This window comes from Ursus americanus, chromosome 21 (genome assembly GCF_024610735.1).
Source record: "Ursus americanus isolate L20-20 chromosome 21, mUrsAme1.1.p, whole genome shotgun sequence".
NCBI classification, from domain to species: Eukaryota; Metazoa; Chordata; class Mammalia; order Carnivora; family Ursidae; genus Ursus; species Ursus americanus.
In genome coordinates this window covers 53,021,553-53,043,233 of record NC_142147.1, presented here as the reverse complement: position 1 = coordinate 53,043,233, position 21,681 = coordinate 53,021,553, and the positions used below count along the sequence as shown (strand labels likewise).

The window sequence follows — 21,681 nt, the reverse complement described above, 5'->3', positions numbered from 1 at the left end:
AGTTCCCATCCTCTCTCCCATTTCTCTTCTAGATGGCCTTCTCCACTCCTTAGGAGCCTGCTTTCCGAAATTACAAAGCACACAAGGAAATAACCCTCCCTCCGTGAGTGAGGATAAAACTTCTCACCAGAGCCTTCGAAAGCTCTGGCACCTGAGGATCTCACCCTTCCATCTGCGCTCTGGTGTATAGACCCCCCTCTGGGCTCTTGGACTCACTCAACTTCTCCCATCCCAGAGCCTAGAATCTGCTGTTCTGCTGATCGGTCCCTAATAATCCTTTCTGTCTCAGCACAAATGTCACTTTCTCAGAGAGGCCTTCTCTGATTGGCTAATCCAAACTAGGTTCCTCCCCTGGTCCCTTACACTTTCTCATAGTGTTAGGTCCTTTTTCTTCCTAGCACTTGTCAACATTTTAAGCTGCAATTTTGCGTTTATTTCTTCATCGTGTACCTGTGTAGACCACGAGCTTCATTTCATGGAGGCAGAGCCAGTGTCTCTGGCTTGTTCACCTCATTATCTGGCACAAAGTGGATGCTCCTATTTCCTTCGAATGTGTGAACTGTATGCCAAAAGGGCGCCCGTGCACGCGAGGGCTTGTATAAACATGTGCTCTTGAGTACAGGATGACCATCACATTGGTGCTGGATGGAGAACCACTGGATTTACTCACACATAATGCCCCAGGGAAGAGATGACCCTTTCTGCAACCTCTAAAAATTACCAGCATCTGGCTCCAGAAGGGACTGTCCTCCATTCTCAGGGGAACACGCCACAGATATGGTCCATTCTTATGCCAGAGTCCTGTTTTCATTCCTTGTATGCCTGCCTTTCAGCCTGGCCAAGAAATATGGCACTAGCCACCTTTGCCTACAGTCTTCTTCTAAGTACATCTTCAATAACTACTCCTAGAATGATCTTTCACAATGTATCTGGCCCCTACTTTTTTTTTGTTTCAGTGGAAGAATTTAGTGATTCAACAGTTGCATATAACCCCAGTGCTCATTATATCAAGTGCCCTCCTTACTGCCCGTCACCCAATTATCCTTCCCCTCACCGACCTCCCCTCCAGCCACCCTGTTTGTTCCCCAGAGTTCAGTGTCTCTTATGAATTGCCTCCCTGTTTTCATTTTATTTTTCCTTCCCTTCCCCTATGTTCATGTTTTGTTTCTCAAATTCCACATATGACTGAAGTCATGTTTGTCTTTCTCTGACTTATTTCGCTTAGCATAATACCCTCTGTTCCATCCACATCGTTGCAAATCTAGCCACTACTTCTTTGCTTTGAACCTTGCAGTGGCTTATAATCCATCCATCCATCCATCCATCCATCCATCCATCCATCCATCCGTCCATCCATCCATTGATTCATTCAATTATTCAACAAATATTTTTGAGAGTCTGTTATATTTTAGGAACCATTCTAGGTGCTGTACCAACCAGCAGAAAACAAGACAGACAAGATCCCTGTTCTTGAGGAACTTACATTCTAAGGGAGTCAGGATTAAGATCCTACCAGATAAGGCTCCAGGGCCTTATCTTGGCATTCAGGAACCTCAGGAGCTCACCCTTCCATCTGAGCTCCCGTGCATAGACACCCTCTGGGTTCTTGGACTTTTGTTTTTTCTCTACCTGCACTTTTGGACACCACTTTTCACTCCCTCTCCACCCACTTATGCCTCGGGGCAGTGGTGAAAGGTCTTATCCAAAGACACATATCCACCAAGCCCTGAAACTGGTATTCAATCCATATATGATGGCTCTAAAGCCTGGTGCTCTTGTATGTATAGGCCAGGTTCTGGGCATACAGTCGGCGCTCAAAAGCTACTTTGTGGTGGACCATAGTTTCACATTTATTTTCGCTTCCTTTGACACTCAGGCCCGGCACATTTCTTCGAGTTAACTCGAACAGCAGATCCTAGAGTTTGCTTTCAAACGTTCTAAGACCAGGTCCCAGAGTAACTCTACTCAACGGAGAATCAGTGTGAGGGACAGGTGGGGCTTGAGGGATCTTTGCGAGCTGAGAGGCTTTGGGTCTGTCATAGACTCCAGGGTTTCTGGGGTTGCTGAGGGTTCTGTAGACTGTGGTAATTCCACGGACAGTGGGGTCTCCAGGTAGGCGTGTAGTCTTCACGGGCTTCATCAGTTCCAGTTCATTTTGCTTATTCTGGAAGTTTAGGGTAAGGGATGCTACAGAGCAGGGCAAAGAAAGGAGGCTGTTGGAACAGGTCTAGAGGTGAGGTGTCCAAATCTTAAGAAAGAAAGAATCCTGTCTTTCTGTCTTTGAGCACAGAATTACAGCAATGTGGGGCGGGCACCGGCTTTACCTCTTCTCGGAGTCTCCTGATCGGAGTCTGCAGCTCTGTCTTCTGCTTGTCCTCCATGTGCATTCTCAGCACCGGGAGCCCACCCAGTGTTCCCCAGACTCCTCTGGGAAGTTCTGCCTGACTTGCCCAGGTAGGGTCAGTGCCTCCTTCCTCTGGGCAACCATAACCCCCATCTCAGCCCTGTTACTGTAAGGCGGCCTTCCCACCAGCCTGATTGCTCTCTGAGGGCAGGGCCCAGGTCTCACCCACTTCTGAGACCCCAGCATTGCCAAGCATGGAGGTGAGGAGACCCTGCGGGACGTTTTGGTGGAATTTAACAGATGCGTGGTTTATCCACAAAGGATCACCAGCTCCTAGTGCAGAGTGTAAGGAGGGCAGCAGGGCATTTCTGGTCTAGAGAATTCTAAATGGTAAATAACAGTGAGGCCTGTCTCTTCCAAGCCCTGCTAAGGATACCGGGTCCAAGGTAATGAAGGAGCACCTTGGACTTGGGCCTGTGGCATCTACAGACTGTGTTGACCACAGCCTGCCAGACACTCAGAGACCAAAGCCTTTGGTTTCTACTCTGATGCCACAACCACTGTGAGGGGCTCTTTGGACGCCCTTCTCGATGTGGATTCAGCGTGAAGGTGTGTGTGTGTGTGTACGTTGCTGATTCTAATCAGTCTTTATTTCTCTTAATTTTCATCCTTCTTCCCTTCATCATCTCTAAGATGATCTGCCAGCACATTCTGGACTCCGGATGCCCAAAACGATTGAAGATAATTCCTTTAAACACTGCATGTGCCTCTCCTTGTGAGTCTTATTGCCATTATTCGGATAGACTAGATTCCAGACACAATGGATACCCACCGATATCCGGTTCTCTGAAGATGGGCTGATTGTGGATTCTCCTGGCTCTTTAGGCTTCAGAGGCATCTCGGCTTCTCGGCTTGCTCTGACTTTACGGTCGTTTTCTGCTTTGCCCACTGTAACTTTCTTTGCCACCTTCATTCTGATATATTTCATTCTAAGGAAATGACCCCCCTGATCAGTTCTGGCTCTCTGCCCCCCCAATGGGCTCTAGTCTTGACCAGAAGTTCTGGCTTAGAGGCTCGGTGACAACACTGGCTTGCTGTGTTATCGAGGGCAAGCCACACAGCCTCTCTGGGAATTGGTTTCATCCTCTGTAAAATGGGGAGGCCTTGCTTATCAGGCCGTGGGGCTCAGATGAGGTCAGCTATGAAAGGGCTTTGCAAACTGTAAAGGACTGTTATTGGGCTTTAAGTCCGGCTGATTACGCTTTAGAAATAGCTTCCCAGTTTGCCCTGCCGCCTTGCGTCTCTTCCTTCTCACCCCTTACAGTCAGTCAGTCAGTCCCAAGTCCCATCTCTTTGACTGCCCCTCATCACTTGCCTGGCTCACACCTGGCTCTTCGCTGTGTAGTCTGTCGCCCCAACTTCCTGCCTGGCTTCAGGCCTCTGGGCTCTTGCTCTTTGGGCTGTGTACAGACGCCTCGCACTAGGAGCTCTCCTTCCCACTTTAGCACTGTTCTGTGGCTCCCAGCCGAGGATTGAGTCCGAGACTCTTAGACGGGCCAGAGGCCCCCCTGCCAAACTCCCTGGCCTGACCTCTGGCAACTCTGCCCTTCTCATTCTGGGCTTCTAGCCGATACATTTAGCCAACTTTCGAGAGTCTTTATGAACTAACACCAAGAAGCCTTTTCAACTTCATTCTTAGCCATTTCCTCTCACTCTCAATGCACCTGACCTTGCACAAAGACACTGGCGATTCCTCAAATGCGTCTCTGGGGGTACGCACATACTACTTTCCACCAAACAGATGAGTACTCGGCCCCCCAGGCCCGCTTTAGACAGCACCCCGGGGACTCGGCTGGCTTCTCCGGGGCTGCCACTTCCTCCTTTACTTTCTCCTTTATGAAATTCGCTGAAAACCTCTGTCCTTTGGACCTGTTTGTGGCTATAGCATAGTCCTGATGGCCCTGGACTGTGGTGACCATGTTTGGTGCCTTCTTCCCTTGCCAGACCGTCAGCTCCCTGGGGGCAAGGGCCCTGTCTTTCCCTGGCCAAGCCAGCCTTGCAGCCAGGGCCTGCAGGTAGAATTTTATCCCTGGTACTCACATGAGTGGGGTGAAGCAGAGGAACAGCAGTGCGGTTGCGATGGCTCCATAGATAATGCCCTGGATGAGCCCATTAATGAAAGTCTTGCTGGGCGAAGAACTCTTTCCTGGAAAAAGAGAGCCATGTGAGAAAGGCTTCTCTCCTGAGGCCTTGGAATCGGAGCCGAAGCTCTGCTCCCTCCCCAACCCACTCTTCCTCACCCAGTCTCCTGGGCCCCCTCTACCCTCACTTGGTATCAGCAGGATGCTCAAGGCGTGGGTTCCATTCTGGTTCTTCCCCTTACAGAGGAGCCTCGTGCTCAGTTTCGGCTGCTCCGTCAGGCTGATGGTGCTGTTGGCCCAGGGGCCAATGACGGTGGAAGTCACCTGGAGGCTGCCATCAGTGTTGTTCACGTTCACAGGAACGTCTCCCATCCACCACCGCACGGAGGGTGTGGGGATCCCGTGGAAGGAACAGCTGCACTGCAGAGACTTCTCCAAGGAACAAGAGGAAGAGAGCAGCCTGGCGGGTGCTGTGGGGAGGGAGGGTCAGCAGTCAGCAAGGCATCCGGACTTCCTTTCTCCACTTCCTCCAGGACCCAGCCTCCTCCTTACTCGTGATTCCCAAGGAGCTTCGGAAAGACCTTTAGGAAGCCCAGAGGAGCTGGGCTTCTCAGACCAGTTCCCCTTCATCCTTTCTCCTCCTCTGGCCTGAAAGTGAACACTGGACCTGACTAATGGCAAGGGAACTTTCTGAGGATCTACATTGCTGCTGACCCCTTACCTGACACCACCCCCTCCCTGGCAGCCCCAGGCTAGACTTCCCCACCTCAGCTCCTACTTCCCTCTTCCTCCCATCCCTCAGGCTCTGCTCCTTCCCAGCTCCACCTGTGATCAATTTCTCCCTCTGTCTCTTCTTGTTTGGATGTCTTTCGCCAAGTCACTTCCCCTCTCTTTGTTTTATCCCAGTTTGGGAAACAGGGGTATTCGCGAACCTGTATCCTACTCTCAGGAATGTAAGAATGAACACTGCCAAAGGTTGGCAGTGTTCCTAGCTGAATATACGGTAAGGTGTTACCCATTCAATAAACAGAACACCTTTCTAGACTTCTTTTTTCCCAGGGCCAGGTGGCCTTTGATTAAGCATTCATCTGAAGCAGAGACTGCTTTGGCATTTTCTGGGTAAGAACATTCGAGATGGGCTCACTCTACATAGAACAGGTTGGATATACTGTCCACTTGGTGCCTTTTGTCGGTTAATAAGGAACAGTCACACTCTACAAGGTCTCTAGTGAGGAATCAGTTCTTAGTGTCTCCACGTACTTTTTCACTGGAGTTGTCTGCGGTTACTGGAAGAAAGGGGTAATTTTCTCTTCAACAGTGACCCTTGATTTGGACTTTTCATCTGGGTCACCTGGGGGGATGAGGAATTTGCAGGGACTCTACCCCTGCAGATCTCTGGATTATTCATTTTTACCATCTGGGAAAACGTGCCTGTGGACAGTGGCTGACAGGCATGGGAAACCTGACGAACCCTGGGCCTTCCAGCTCCTAATACTCTCATACTTCAACCTCCCTGGCTGAGAGCCCACCCTCACCCCCAACACCACTCCCTGACCCAATCTGCTATTCACCTGAGCCACTCCCAGCCCTGCCAGGGCCCGGCACACGGATCTCTAGCCCATGTTGGTTATCTGGTGCCCTACGCCCTTATGTCCTCTCTTCTCATACCCTGTGGGCCAGCCCGCCCCAGTCCTGGAGCCGTAGGCACCTCCAGCACTGTCTCTCGCCCCACTCACCCAGCTGTTGCAGTGGTCCTTCCATTTGCAGTAGCAGTGGTCCTCAGGAAGACGAGGGGACAGGGCCTTCGCCGCAGCTGGCTTTCACATCAGAGCCCTGTGGTTCAGAAGACGAGACGATGAATAACTGAAAGAGGATGTGGGGATGGGAGAGCAGAAAGTATTCTTAGCGAGCCAGGGGCTTCTGTCTCTGGTCATCCTGGAGGCCTGTCCACCCTTGAAAGCAGGAATTACGAGGAATGAGATGTTCAAGGGCACCTAAGGACAGGGAGCACCCCTACGACCTCTGTGTGGCCCCAGTGCCACATGCCCTTCTCTCTCCTCTGGTCTCTCCCTCCCATCCCCAGCCCACTGGGAGAAGCTCAATTACAGGGTCTTTGGGTTCTGTCTCAAAGCTAACAGAGATTCATGGAAGGGCTGTGTTATCTCAGAGGGACAGGGCCAGTCTGGGTGTTTGGAATAACCCACTGGGGACACGGGAGAAATGGCCTAGACCCAAGCGACTCAGGCCACGTGGCCAGGGAGGAGCGTGGAGTGGGGGTCGGGAAAGAATGACATGCTTGGGTTAGTGTGTGGGTCATGAGGGATGGAGAGGATGGGACAGCCTTAACAGATCCTCTGGGAAAATGGAAAAAGGACAGGAATTCCTCCTGCTGATAGGAAAAGTTCCGAACTTCCTTGCTTTGCAAATGAGGTTCTCCACGATTTTGCCTTACCCTTGCTTTCTGTCTCCCTGTGCCTTTCCCAACATTCTCCATGCCAAAGGGAAAATGCGGCCTTCTCCAATGTTCACCCTGATCATCCTTCTCCCGTCACTCAGGGATTTCTCCCTTTCACAGCTTTTCCTCTTGCAGCTCCACTCTGTCCACATTCACATCCTACTTCAATTTCAGAGCTGAGTTCAGTGCCACCTCCTGCATGCAGCCTTCCCTGATCTCCTCACCCAGTCAGAAGTGGGTAAATCTCTCCCCTTCCAGAACTACCAAGTTGTTTCATTTGTTGGTTTTTGAGGAAAGAATCCATTTTTTCCTCCTACTAGAATTTGTTTTCGTGCAGCCAGACAACAACTACCTTCCCTGCTCTTTGCTCCGCACAGATCCAGCTTCGTTTAGGGGTGCGATGTTGGGAGCTAAAGCACCCCTTTGTCTAGACTCCTTTGTAGTTAACGTGGGGCACGTGGCATTGTTGGAGTGGAAGTGAGCTGGGGATTCCTGGGAAAGTTTTCCTTTCTTGATATTCTCATTTCCTTCTTCCTCCTCCCTAAAGTATGGATACGACACTGGAGGTAGACCAGCCATTTGGCAGCCATGACGTAACGGCGAGCATGAACGCCACTCATGACGGACATTCCTGCAGAACAGCCTACCTCGGCACATCTCCTTACGTGAGGAAGACAAGCTCTCCTTTGGTTAGGTCACTTTAGTTGGGAAACTAGTGAAATACTTTAGAATCTACCAGAGACTGAGCTCTTTAAGGGAAGGCCCTACATCAAACAGACCTCTGTGACCTCAGAGCTTAGAAAAGGACCTTTGATAGTCACTGATAAAATGTTCAAACGTCAGTTTCACTTTTCATGAAACTATCCTCCCCCCCCCCCTGCCTTTTTTTTTGGCAGAACATTGATTTAAGAGCAAGAGCCCAGGATTCGAGCACTGATTATGTAAGCTATGTCTCTGATTCACTGGAGGACCACAGATGAATCTCTGCGTCAGTTCTTGGAAAAGGCAGGATGAGGGGACGTGTCCCCAGTCTATATAACACCTTGCGGCAGACACTGTTGGCTTCTGACCCAACAGGTATCCCAGCACCATTGTCCCTGTCGCCTCCACTACAGAGACTGACGATAATAAATATTAATGTTCCCAGGTTCCCTTACATGTATGTCCTGGTAGTCAGCTGACACGGTTCTGGTCAAAGAAAAAAACCTTCCCAACCCTCTTGATATTTTACTGTTCAGAAAGGTCACTTAAACCTAGAAGGTGAAAAAGAAAGCAAAACCCTAAAATTGAACACAAACAAAATCTAGTAAACAAATGAAAACAATGATAACAGAACAATTCTGGAAGCGTATCTATTTCACGTAACCTTTGAACACAGGGCTCTGGCTGTACAGTCTTAAGGGAGACAAAGAAAGTTATCAGTATTGGTATTGTAATTTTGAAACTATTGTGTTTTAAAGATTTGCACAGTAAGGAAAAAGAGAAACGATATAAAATATAATAATTTAAGAGAAGAGAGTAAAGTTTAATTTTAATTGGCAATATTGATACAAACCCTTGGTTTAAAAAACCAACTTCTATTTCCACAGTCTGTTCATTGAAAGAGCCTAGGAGCAATGACATATCTATAGGGATAAACGTGCCTGGCACCTGTATCTTGGTTTCTAAATAATATCCATCAGTGTGCTGAAGCCCGCAGAAAGCAACTTAAAAAAGCTGATTATTAAATGTTTAAGAATATGGCAAGCTATGGGGTGCCTGGGTGGCTCAGTTGTTAAGCGTCTGCCTTCAGCTCAGGGCGTGATCCCGGAGTCCTGGGATCAAGCCCCACATCAGGCTCCTCCACTGGGAGCCTGCTTCTTCCTCTCCCACTCCCCCTGCCTGTGTTCCCTCTCTCTCTGGCTGTCTCTCTCTGTGTCAAATAAAGAAATAAAATCTTAAAAAAAAAAAAGAATATGGCAAGCTATATAATGTTGTCAAACACAGTCATTCGTATCATTTAAATTACAGAAACTTAATAAACAAATTATATTCAAAACAAAAGTAATCATTACTTGAAACTGATTACTTCCTGATTTTTCTAGGACATCTCACTGTTATCTGTGCTTTTCAGGTGATTTACAACGATTGTACCTGTACGATGGAAATACTACATAATGGTGTGTTACTGGATCTCTTCCTAACTCTGTATCATGAGTTGGTAGCTTGAAACTGTCTATGGTTAAGTGTCTCTGCAGCGGAAGTTGGCGATGCTACAGTTCAGGGCTTCTTTTTCCCTTTGGAGATCCAGTTACTAAATATTTACTAGCATACCATTGCTAGTATTTCCCACTCGAAGGAAACCATTCATCTTGCAACAGCCTTCCATAAGCCAAACCGCTCTTTGTCATTTGAGAGCTTTTCAGTGCTACCACCCAAATGGCAATAGGATCTCCAGCTCCTCGGGTGGGAAAAGAGGGGAAAAAAGACCACCTGCTCGTAATTATGTTGAGTACCTCCTCACAGTCCCTCGGTACCATGTTCCTCTATAAACCATTTCCATTTTATTACTGAACTTTTCTGGGCATGGCCTTCCTAATCAGCATGTTTAGCCAACATCACCAAGGACAATCACGAGTATTTCAGGTTTCAGGATTATTCTACTTCCTCTAGTCCTACGGGCAGCTTCAATCAAAGCCCAATAGCCTTGTCTCTCAAATGGAGATATTTCTTTTTTTTTTTTTTTTTTAAAGATTTTATTTATTTATTCGACAGAGAGAGACAGCCAGCGAGAGAGGGAACACAAGCAGGGGGAGTGGGAGAGGAAGAAGCAGGCTCATAGCGGAAGAGCCTGATGTGGGACTCGATCCCGTAACGCCGGTATCACGCCCTGAGCTGAAGGCAGATGATTAACCGCTGTGCCACCCAGGCGCCCCCTCAAATGGAGATATTTCTGATTAAACAAATCCCGGTGGTCGCCACTGGGGGGTGCTCAGTGGCTTTTGTAGTAAACTGTAGTCTGCGTAAGGATTCCAAGACTTCATTCTAGTAATTTTATGGTTAGGGGCTAGCCATATTCCCGAATGCAGACTATGTGTCACCCAAAATCCAAATAAGCCAATCAAACACTAGGCTTCTGACATGTTTTTTTCACCAGATATCGTATATTTTTTAAATTAAGAAAATTTATTAAATTAAATTAAATTTGGGCTTGGGCAATTTTATTGGTTTAGCACATCCAATCGATAGTGGTTGAAGGGAGGATTTATATGCCTCCCATTTCATACTAGGTAAGGCAAACGTTCCCCAGCCAGACACAGTATCTACTTATATTTAGATAAAGGAGGAGACACTATGTGTTCAAGTATTCCATTTTTCGTCTAAACCCTCACTTTAACCCCCGCAATCCTTGTATTCTCGTATCTTCCCAATCTCAGTATAATTCTCACGAGGACTCACAGTGCATGGGCCTCCCAGCTTAAGGAGTCCCAGAAATATCTCTTCTCCAGCCCATTTTACCACTAATGTGCCCTTGGCCTTGAGTCTCCAGCTGGGCATGGAGCCAAGGAACCCAGGCCTTTTTACCAATCTCTGTCTTGATTAAATAATAGAATCATCACCTCAGGCAATCTGAAGTTAGGGTCCCATTGTCACATTTGCCTTCTTGCTTTTGAAATTCCTCCAACCTAGGGTAACTACAACAGACTTGATTAGGATCCTTCAAAGCTGAGGGACCATCAGGGTCCACCCAAACTCCAAGAGCACTGCACTAAGACCTCTGTTTTGATTCCATCAATGTCCACTCTATTCCTTAATAACTGTTTAAAGATTTCCTTCTCCATTGGGATGAGTCCCGTTGCCACTTCCTTTCATCTTTCCTTTTTTAAAAAAGATATTTATTTATGTATAGATTGATTGATTGATTGATTGAAGAGAGAGATTGAGTGAGTGGGGGGAGGAGCGGGGGGGGGGGGGGCGGGACAAACTGAGTGCGAAGTCCAACACAGGGTTTGATCCCATGACCCTGAGATCATGACCCAAGCCAAAATCAAGAGCCAGATGCTTAACTGACAGCCACCCAGGGATCCCTCCCCTTCATCTTTCTTCATTCTCCTGTGACTCACTCTAATTTTCTTTGCTACCTGCTGTTCCAACATGGCTTTTCCCTTTAGTATAGCCCTGAGGCTAGCAGCCATAGCTCAGACTGGACAGAACCCAAGCTTGGCCTGGTGTCAGGATCCACCCCAGCCCTTTTCTTTACTTTCATTTTAGCTATTACAGATAAAAATAACCAAAGGATTGTATATTTTGCTTGTTTCTTGAGATTTTGAATTTCTTTATGCGTCCACTGAGTCGACTCTTCCAGAGCTGGATCCATAATTTTAAAAAAAAATTGAAACATTAACCTCTTGCAGCTAATTGCAGAACAGCTGCATTTTCATGCCTGTAAGTGACTTTGGGGACATGGAAGTTTCATCTTCCCCTGATTTCACATCCTCGTTCTTCCCAAAACTTACGTTTCACTGAGCCTAGTTCTCACAAATCTAATTTCTGATGCCAACTGCAAAATTTGTGAACACCAAAAAGATGCCCTCACTTCTGACACCGTCTGCAGGTTTCAAAGGCCTCGAAAACCACCCTCACTTCTAACACCAATACAAGTTTGAAGGTCCTCAAGACTACTCTTAGGTTTGATAATTCACTAGAAATACTCAGAGAATTCCTGAAAGCTGTTATGCTCATGGTTATTGTTTATTGCAACTAAAGAATACAGATTAAAATATGCCCAGGGAAGAAGCACATAGACAGAGTCCAGGAAAGTTCCAACCAGAGAATTTCCAGCTGCCCTCTCTCCCTGTGGAGTCATGGACAGTACAACGAATATTTCCTGGTAATGATGTGTGACAATATGCATGGAATATGACAACCACAGAAGCTCACCCAAGCCTGCTGCCCAGAGTTTTTACTGGCCCTTCATCATATGGGCATGACTGATTGCCCCCCCCCCCAAGGCTGATCTTAAGTCTCCAGCTCCAACTCCTTTAAAAAAAAAAAAGAAAAGAAAAAGATTTTATTTAGTTATTCAAGAGAGAGAAAGAAAGAGCACAAGCAGGTGAAGGGGCAGAGGGAGAGGGAGAAGCAGATTCCCTGCTGACCAGGGAGCCCTACGTGGGGCACGATCCCAGGACCCTGAAATCATGACCTGAGCTGAGACTGAGCCACCCAGGCGCCCCTCCATCTCCAGCTCCTTCTGAAGGTGGGCTGGTATCACATGATCTAAAGACCCCATTCTCAATCATACCGTTACACAATCGGGTGTGGCCAGCCCCTGCCCCTAATCACATTTTCAGACTGTTCAGTGTGATGCCCCCAGGCAAGCAGACACTCCTATCAGGCCTGACAGTCTAGGGACTTAGAGATTATCTTCTAGAAGCCAAGGGCAAAGGCCAGACCTTTCTTCAGGCTAGGTTAAATACCTTACTACACAGAATGATAAATGCCAAATCCAAGATAGCAGTAATTTCCAGGTTTGAGTGGGAAATGTATTTGGGGAAAGGATACACAAGAGGCAGTGTTTTAAATTTTAAGTTGGGTAGCAGCCGCATGCTCTTGTGATACCATTTTACGCCTTTCTATTTGTCTGAACTATTTACATATCATAATATGTAAATGAACATTTGATCATTGTCATTTACAAACAAGCGCTATATATGTGTATTACATGTAAATACACACGCTCATATATAAGTTAAATGTTCATATATAACACATAAATACATAAACATAAATAAAAGATCTGGAAAGCTATGTAATAGGCAGTCACCACTACTCACCTACGGGTAGAGCAGTGATTACAGAAAAGACGTAGTAGGATTTTCAGTTTTTATGCTCTACACTTTGGCACTGTTTGACACGTAAGTTTGTGTTCACGTATTACAACCAATTCTTTTCATAAAGGTGACTTAGTAAATGAAAACAAAGACACGATTGCGTAATTAGGCCGTAACGAAATTTTAAAATATTTTACACGAATATTTTTTTTAGCTACTAATATCCACCAACTTCACATGGACATCATCCCATTTATTCTTCCCAAGAACCTGAGACTGAATATACCGACAACGGCCCTACCACATATGACCCTCGAGCCTCAACTCTATGACATATGTGACTCTGGTCCTCACTTTGCAGCAACAAGTCCAGGAAGCCAAACCACAATTTCGGCAGCAAGTGGCCCAGAACCCTCAGAACTTGGTCAGTGAGTACCAGGTTCCCTATTTTTTGCCCCTGCTTCCAGCTCAGAACCAATCAAGGAAAGTCAAATCTCCTCCCAATCCAGTCACCTAAGATGCTCCCCCTTCGAATTAGCTTCCGCTTCCGCATGACTCCAGTCTCTAATCCGACCCTGTCCGAAACTTCTTTTTCCCACTATGCTGCCTGCCTCTGAGTCGTTGGCCGAATGCCAGGGATACAGCAAACTCTGAGTAAGTAACTTGCTTGTTCTCATTTGGGTAGTCTTCCTTTACTTCCAGAAACCCTGAGGAACTCAGTCTTACGATTTTCTCCTTATGGGGGAGGAGACTGAAGCTCGGAGAAATAGTGATTTTCTCAAAGCACTGAGCAAGTGTAGTCGGAGACAGATTGAAAACTCAGGTTCCTCTTTCTCCACACCAACTTTCTTTTCTTTTTTTTTGTTTTTTTGAAGATTTTATTTATTCATTTGAGAAAGAGAAAGAGAGAGCACGAGTGGGGCAGAGGAGGGGCAGAGGGAGAGGAGAAGCAGACTTCCCGCTGAGAAGGGAGCCAGATGCACAGCTCAGTCCCAGGACCCCGAGATCATGACCTGAGCCGAAGGCAGATGCCCAACCGACTGAGCCACCCAGGTGCCCCACACCAACTTTCAAGAGAGCAGAAAATGTATAAACTACCTGCATTCTTTGGCCAACAGGCAACAGAGTAAGGGTAGAAAGTAAAATTAAAAGTTTAAGCATCCTCGCTCTCATCTTAGAAAAAGGAAAAAAATCAATCACCTCAGACTTAGGAAACATGTCTCTAAATCAAATGAAATCATACCCAGGAAGAAATCAAGAATTAAAACCTTGGAGTCCTTTTTGACTACTCTCTTTCCTCTCATGTTCCATAGCCATGTCAGAAAATCCTGTTGGCACTGCTTTATATTTTTTACTTATTTACTTTTATTTTTTTAGATTTTGTTTGTCAGAGAGAGAGAAAGAGAGATAGCGCACAAACAGGGGGAGCAGCAGGCAGAGGGAGAAGCAGGCTCCCACTGAGCAAGGAGCCTGACATGGGGCTCGATCCCAGGATGCTGAGCCAAAGATAGACGCTTAACCGACTGAGCCACCCAGGTGTCCCAGCACTGTTTTTAAAAATATATTCAAAATCTCACCACTTCTAATCAGTCACCTCCACTGCGGCCACCCTGGTCCAAACCACCATCCTCTCTCACCCAGACTGCTACCGTGACCTGTTCACCGGCCTTGCTGCGCTACCTTTAGGGCCTGTCCATTCTACTCCCCACAGTGGCAGCCAGAGGGAACCTGTCAACATCTCAGCAAGATCCCGACCCTTCTCTGCTCAAAACTCTCCAGAGGTTCTCCTCTCACTCAGAGTCAAAGTCAAAAGTTCTGCATGTGGTAACCCTCTCCCTTTGCCTCTCTGATCTCACCTCCTGCCCCTCTACGGAGGCTCTTGGCTTCCACAGTCCGCTTCCTCTAATGAGTCTCAAGAAGCACAGGGGCGCCTGGGTGGCACAGTGGTTAAGCGTCTGCCTTCGGCTCAGGGCGTGATCCCAGCGTTCTCGGATCGAGCCCCACATCAGGCTCCTCCGCTATGAGCCTGCTTCTTCCTCTCCCACTCCCCCTGCTTGTGTTCCCTCTCTCGCTGGCTGGCTCTCTGTCAAATAAATAAATAAAATCTTTAAAAAAAAAAAAAGAAGAAGAAGCACATTCCCTACTGACGGCACCCTCATTCATTCCCTCCAGCAACCAACCTGTTGAGCACCTCTTCATGCCAGGCGCTGTTTTATGAATAAGGCGGTAACCAATGAGACAATCGCTGTCCTCATTCTAGTACGGAAGGCAGACAATAAACAAGTTGGCGGTCAAGATAATTTGAGAGCTATTAAGTACTACAGAAGAAACATAATGCAGGATAATAGGATAGAGGGTTATGGGATGGGGGACAGTGGGGAAACAGTTTAGGTAGGGTGGTTAGAAAAGGCCTCTTTGAGGAAGTGACGTCTGAGCCGAAACCTAGAGGAAGGAAAGGCACGTCTGCTCCCTTTTTGCACTGCCAATTCCCCCGCTTCTGATTTAAAACCCCATTTTGGATGTTGGAATGAGCCCTGTCGGAGTCCTGCCCCAGGCTTGACTAGTAAATCACTGAGTAACCTTGGCCAAATATTTTCTCCTCTCTGCTTGTCCTTTGATCTCCTCACGTGTAACATGAGTGGGTTTTATGATTGGAAATGTAGTGATCCGTCCAACTCTAAAATTCTGATTTCTTTTTGCTTTCCTCTGCCAGGTGTTAAGACACGGGATGACTCCTCATGGACCCTCTCTTCTTTTCTCCCCCTTACATTTCCCTTTGCCCATCATTGCTCCTCTCCATTTTACCCTTGGCTCTTGTTCCAAGGGCTCCAGGATATTCTTTGTGCTCAGTACACTCCCGACTGTGTACTTCCTCGGCAGAGCCTAAGGGGTACAAAGGGCTTTCCCGACTTGCTGAGGAAAAGACTCACTTTTGGACAACTGACTTACTTAGGCTGACTGGAAAGCTGATTTTCTAGAAAAACCGAAGACTAACAGTGAAGCTGATTAACTGGCTTACACTTGGGATAACCGTGGCACCAACGACTGCGTGCTTTACCGGGGATTAACTTACTGAGAGACTGATTCAGAGGAAGCGTAATTAACTAACAGGGCAGGCTACGAAGGGGGTGGATTAGCTGATTAACTCATTAATTGGTTTGCAAGGGGACTTCCTGTTGACTCCTAACCGCACTAATCTGATCATTAATCAACAGATCACTTGGTGAGCCCCTGGCTGCCCTTGAGGCTTGACCAGGTGACCCACCTGGTGGCAGGATGAATACAGTCAGGCTGCTGGTGGACGGACAGAGCGATGAGCCAGCGGCTGCCCTCAGGGGGCCTCCACGGCTGACTGATCCAGAAGTGGTCTCCTTCCCACCGAGAGGCTCGAGGCGCCGCCCTGGAGACTAACCGTGTCCCCCCTCCCCCGCAACCCCCACAAACCTGACTGCCAAGCCGGGGACCGCCTGACAGACAGAGGAGCCCCGCTTTCCTGCAAGCCCAGTTGGGACAGCCCCAACGCATATCGCGCACTCAACGGTTGCCAGGAAAGCCAACAGGCCAGGACCCGCTCGCGACGCCAAGCGCTTTTCCTCTGTGGCGCGGGGAAGGCTGTGGAAGGTTGGAGTCACCCTTGGTCCTGCCCCCCTCCGCCTTGCATGGGCGTGTCTACCCTGTAGCCAATCAGCGGTTGCATGGGCCTATCCTACAGCCAATCAGCGGCTGCACGGGCCAATTCCACAGCCAATCAGCGGCTGCACGCGCTCTTACGCTGCAGCCAATCAACGAGCAGACCTTGAGCCAATCAGTAGCGGGGGGCGGTGCTGTGGGAATGTGGGTGCCAGTTTTCTTCTTCGACAGGCTTTTCTTGATGTTACCAATGAAAACCACTCTACCTTCCTCACTCTGACGGCTCAGTTCCTCGTTCTACTCATTAAACACTTCCTTAACCACTGAACATTTTCAAAACACTTATTGTTACTAAATCATACTTTTGCTTACGGTCTGACTACTTCACTAGAATGTAAGCTCACTGTGGGCAAAGTTTTGTTTTGTCTTTTTTCACTGTGGTTTCTTGCATGCTTGGAATATTAAAGATATTTAATATTCATCGACACGTTTTCATTTGATCATGAACAGGCGGAGGGGACAGGAACCCAAAGTTTCATGTTAGGCATATTTTAGTTGGTCAGATATTGCCAAAGAATTTTCTGAAGTGGATGAACGAGTTCACACTTGGGCCAGCAACCTATGAGTTACGCATGCTCCCCATCCTTGATTTGGGCCATTCTGGTGTTTGTGTAGTGATACTTTATTGTAGTTTTAATTGCACATCCCTGAGCGGTAATGTTATCTTTATGTTTTTTACAAATTGAAGTTTAATCAACATACAGTGATCTATGAGTTTTAGGTGTATAATAGAGTCGTCTAACAATTCTGTACATACTCAGTACTCATCACCCTAACTGTATATTTTAATCCCCATTCTCTATTTCACTCATCCCCTCACCACCTCCCCCCCTTGCAACCACCGGTTTGTTCTCAGTATTTAAGAGTGTATTTTTTTTGTCTTTTTTTTCTTTGTTCGTGTTTTCTTAAATTCCACATATGAGTGAAATCATATGGTATTTGTCTATGTCTGACTTATTTCACTCAGCATTATACCCTCCACGTCCATCCGTGTTGTTGCAAATGGCAAGATCTCATCCTTTTCTGTGGCCGAGTCATGTCCCATTGTATACATATACCACATCTTCTTTATCCATTCATCTATCTATGGACACTTGGGTCACCTTCGTGTCTGGGCTATTGTAAATAATGTTGCAGTAAGCATAGTGGTGTATATATCTTTTTGAATTAGTGTTTTTGTTTTCTTTGGGTAAATACCCAGTGTGGAATTACTGGATAGATGGTAATTCTATGTTTAATTTTTTGAGGAAACTCCATACTGTTTTCCACGGTACTGCAGCATTTTGCATTCTCATCAGCAATGCACAGGGGGCCCAATTTCTCCACAACTTTATCAATCTTGTCTTTTCTGGTTTTGATAATAGCCATCCTAATGGGTATGAAGTGGTATCTCATTCTGATTTTGATTTGCATTTCCCTAGTGACTAGTGATGTTGAACATCTTTTCACGTGTTTACTACCCATTTATGTATCTTCTTTGAAGAAATGTCTATTCAAGTCCTTCACCATTTAAAAAAAAAATTGGGTTCTCGTATTTGTTGTTCAGTTGTAGGACCTCTTTCCATATTGTGGATGTTAATCCTTTATCAGGTATTTGATCTGCAAATTTTTTCTCCCATTCTGTGTGTTGCCTTTTCACGATGTCGAAAGTGTCATTAGAAGCACAAAAATGTTCAGTTCTGAGGAAGTTCAATTTATCTCCTTTTTCTTTTGTTGCCTGTGTTTTGGTGTCCTATCTAAGGGATATTGGTCTGTAGTTTCATTTTCTTGTAGTGTCTCTGTCTGGCTTCGGTATCAGGATAAACTTGGCCTCATTGAATGAGTTAGGAAGAAGTATTCTTTCCTCTTTTATCTTTTCGGAAGAATTTGAGAAGGGCTTGTATTAATTCTTCTTTATTATTTTTTTCTAAAGATTTTATTTTTAAGTAATCTCTACAGGCAATGTGGGGCTCGAACTTAGAACCCCAAGATCAAGAGTCACACGCTGGATGGGGTGACCAAGTGATGAGTATTAAGGAGGGAATGTGTTGGGATGAGCACTGGGTGTTATACGCAACTAATGAATCGTTGGACACTACAACAAAAACTTATGATGTACTATTTGCTGGCTAACTGAACATTAAAAAAAAAAAAGAGTCACACGCTCTACCAACTGAGCCAGCCCGGCATCCCTAATTCTTCTTTAAATGTTTGGTAGAATTCACCCGTGAAGCCATCTGGTCCTGGGCTTTTCTTTGTTGAGAGGTTTTTGATTACCGATTCAATCTAGTTATAGGTCTATCAGATTTTCTATTTCTTCATGATCGAGTCTTGCTATATTGTGTGTTTCTAGGTATGTGTTCGTTTATCTAGGTTACCCAATTCGTTGGTGTACAATTGTTCATAGTACACTTTTTTTTTTTTTAAGATTTTATTTATTTATTTCACAGAGAGACAGCCAGCCAGCCAGATAGGGAACACAAGCAGGGGAAGTGGGAGAGGAAGAAGCAGGCTCATAGCAGAGGAGCCTGATGTGGGACTCGATCCCACAACGCTGGGATCACGCCCTGAGCCGAAGGCAGACGCCCAACCGCTGTGCCACCCAGGCACCCCTCAAAAGCCTTTTCTAACCCTCTTCCCACCCCTAGGCAGAGGTCTGAGCTTTCGCCCTTGTGTCCTCAGACCATGGGCTCTCCTTATCTGTTACATACCCTGCACCCATCTTTACAGGAGCCTTATCACATTGTGTTTTAATAGGCTGTGTATTTCTGTCCCTTCCCTGAACCCCACTGATGACCTTGAGCTCTTCTGAGGCAGAAACTGTGTCTTCTTCCCCTTGGTGTTCCCGGAATATAATAGGCATGCAGTCAAAGTTTGGCGAATGAAGAAATGGGGAGAAAAGTAGGGATTTCCCAAGGCTTCCCTCCTGAATGTGATGCAAAGGAACGGAAGTGGCCTGAATTGTTTTGTAACTGGCCAGAAGTGAAGTGGTGTTTGTGGTGACCCTGAAAAGAAGAACTAGAGAAAGTTGGTCATTCTGCTGAAGTATTTACATGAGTGCAGAGGAGGGTGGCCCTAACCCAGTCGTTCTCAGCCGGGAACCTTGTGTACCATCTCCCCCTCCATGGACATTTGGCAATGTCTGGAGTCATTTTTGGTAGTTAAAAAGGGGTAGGGGAAGCTCCTTGCATCTTGTGTGGCCAAGGCCACTGGTCAAAGCACAGGACAGCCCCCCACCATGAAGAATCCTTCAGCCCTTAATGCCCAAATGTCGAGAGCACTGAGCACGTTAAACCATGCCCCAATCCAACGCACGGGAAGCTGCAGGGCTGGGGGTGGGGGTCAGGTAGGGATGGCAGGCTGTCTGAGGAGGTGGTATTTGAGCCAGATCTCCAAGGATGATTATGTGCTGCAAGGATGGAGAAAGGGGACACTATCCCAGTGAGATGGAACCGTGTGAATGAAGCATGGAGAGCACAACAGGGCATGGGATGTTCGGGGAGCGGCAAGGACATGGCTGAGGTGTGTGCGGGATGGTGGCTGAGAGAAAGGGGGGAGGCAGGTGACAGTGAGATTGTGGAAATTCCCGAGTAGCTCTCACTGGAGTTGATCCCTCATGTGGAGGGGGAGGGGCAGGCACTGAAAGGCGTTTAGCAGGGGAGGGACAGGTGGGCTGATGGGGAGCCCAGGGGCTGGGAAGGTGGCTGTTCTAATGGTCCTGGGGGAGAAAGGGCAAGTGAGACCTGATCTGGGCATGCAGAGGAGGGCTCAGATAGGGAACTTGGTGACTCACGGGAATGGGCGATGAGAGGGGGGAAGCGAAACAAAACCCTGGCCTTGAACATTTGAAATAGGCCTCGTACTTCTTCTTTGCTCAACTGTACATTAATGGCCTTTCCCTGGGACCACAGGGTCGGTGGCCCTCTTGATCATGGTGTGGTGGAGAACCTGACATCAGGTGTCTAAGGTTGAAGCCTAGAGGTCGTTCAACCAGTCGAATGATTACCTGGGCAGCGTTTCACCCTTGGCCGAGTGCGCTTTGACCCGTCTCCAAGAGCCAGCAGCTCACCACACGCTGGGCACAGAGGCTCCTTGCGTGCATTAATTCAGTACATTCTCGAAACCACCAAACGAGCTAGGAAATGTTATTCTCATTTGAGGGAGGAGCAAGTGGAAGCAGCAACAGGCTAAGCGGTGAACTGGGCGCTTGAATCCTGGCAGAATGACTCTGAAGAACTTAAATTGTTATTTTTTAATTAAGGGGAAATTCACGGAACATGAAATTGATGATTTTAAAGCGAACGATTTAGTGGCATTTAGAACATCCACAATGTTGGGTAACCGTCACCTCTATCTGATTCCAGAACATTTCCACCACCCCAAAGAGACACCCTACACCCACTAAACTCACCTTCTCCATAGTCCTTGGCAGCCCCTAATCTGCTTTCTGTCTCTATGAATTTATCTCTTTTACATATTTCATATAAATGGAATCATACAATAGGTGACCTTTGTCACTTAGCCTATTTTTGAGGTTCATGCATGTTCTGTGTATCAGGGTTTCAGCCCTTAATGGCTGAATAATATTCCATTATATGGATAGACCACATTTTATTCATCCATTCATCCGTTGATGGGCATTGGGTTGTTTCCACCCTTTGGCTATTATGGAGGAGCTTAAACATTTAACCACTGTCCCCTACCACCTTCACAAAGACCACTGACACTGTCTCTAGATGCTGTGATTAAAGCTATGGTGGAGAGATGAACGGGATTTGCGGGGTTCCAGAGGAGGGAGTTCCAGAGTCTTCCCAGGATAGCAGGAAGGGGTGGAAGAAGTCTTCATGCTGGAAGTTGGGGCTTGAGTACTATTGGACCTGATAGTTGCTTCTTGGGGCACTTTATACCACGGCCAAGGGGACCTCATGGCCTCCAGCGGGGGAGGAAAAGATGCAGACTCACCAGATTCCGGAAGTGTTTCAGATAGTGGCCTCTTGGAGGAACAGCCAGACAGGAGTGTAAATTGGAGTCTACGAGATTAGAGAAGAGGAAGAGGCCTGTTTCACAAGATCCCAGTGAGTGCCAGATCAGTAATTGTGCCCTGGTGGGAAGTTGCAGTTAATGCAGACATGGGAGCTTGATGTTCTCTTTGCCAAGATGGTGGGTATCGGACTGCATGCCCTGTGGAACTTTCCCACATCCTGGATGGAGAACCGAAGGGAGAACCAGACTTGACGGAAGACATGGAGCCAGTCTGGGACA

The 21,681-nt window shown here is 47.0% G+C and overlaps 1 protein-coding gene across 3 annotated transcripts; it reads right to left on the bottom strand.

Moving 5' to 3' along the window:
* Positions 1-1,385: 1,385 nt before the first annotated feature.
* SIGLECL1 (SIGLEC family like 1) lies at positions 1,386-16,463 on the bottom strand. Of its 3 annotated transcripts, none has more exons than XM_045775188.2 (6): positions 16,195-16,463; positions 6,222-6,318; positions 4,674-4,955; positions 4,445-4,550; positions 3,177-3,333; positions 1,386-2,187 (listed from the first exon to the last, which is right to left on the bottom strand). In XM_045775188.2, exons 2-6 carry the CDS (start codon positions 6,244-6,246, stop codon positions 2,173-2,175), a joined length of 585 nt encoding a protein of 194 aa, XP_045631144.1. In that variant the 5' UTR covers positions 6,247-6,318; positions 16,195-16,463; the 3' UTR covers positions 1,386-2,172. The 3 variants fall into 3 exon arrangements, with proteins under 3 accessions (XP_045631144.1, XP_045631145.1, XP_087727361.1); XM_045775189.2 differs by lacking the exon at positions 16,195-16,463 and adding an exon at positions 16,016-16,184; XM_087871235.1 differs by lacking the exon at positions 3,177-3,333 and having other exon boundaries at positions 16,195-16,458.
* Between the last annotated feature and the right edge of the window lie 5,218 nt (positions 16,464-21,681).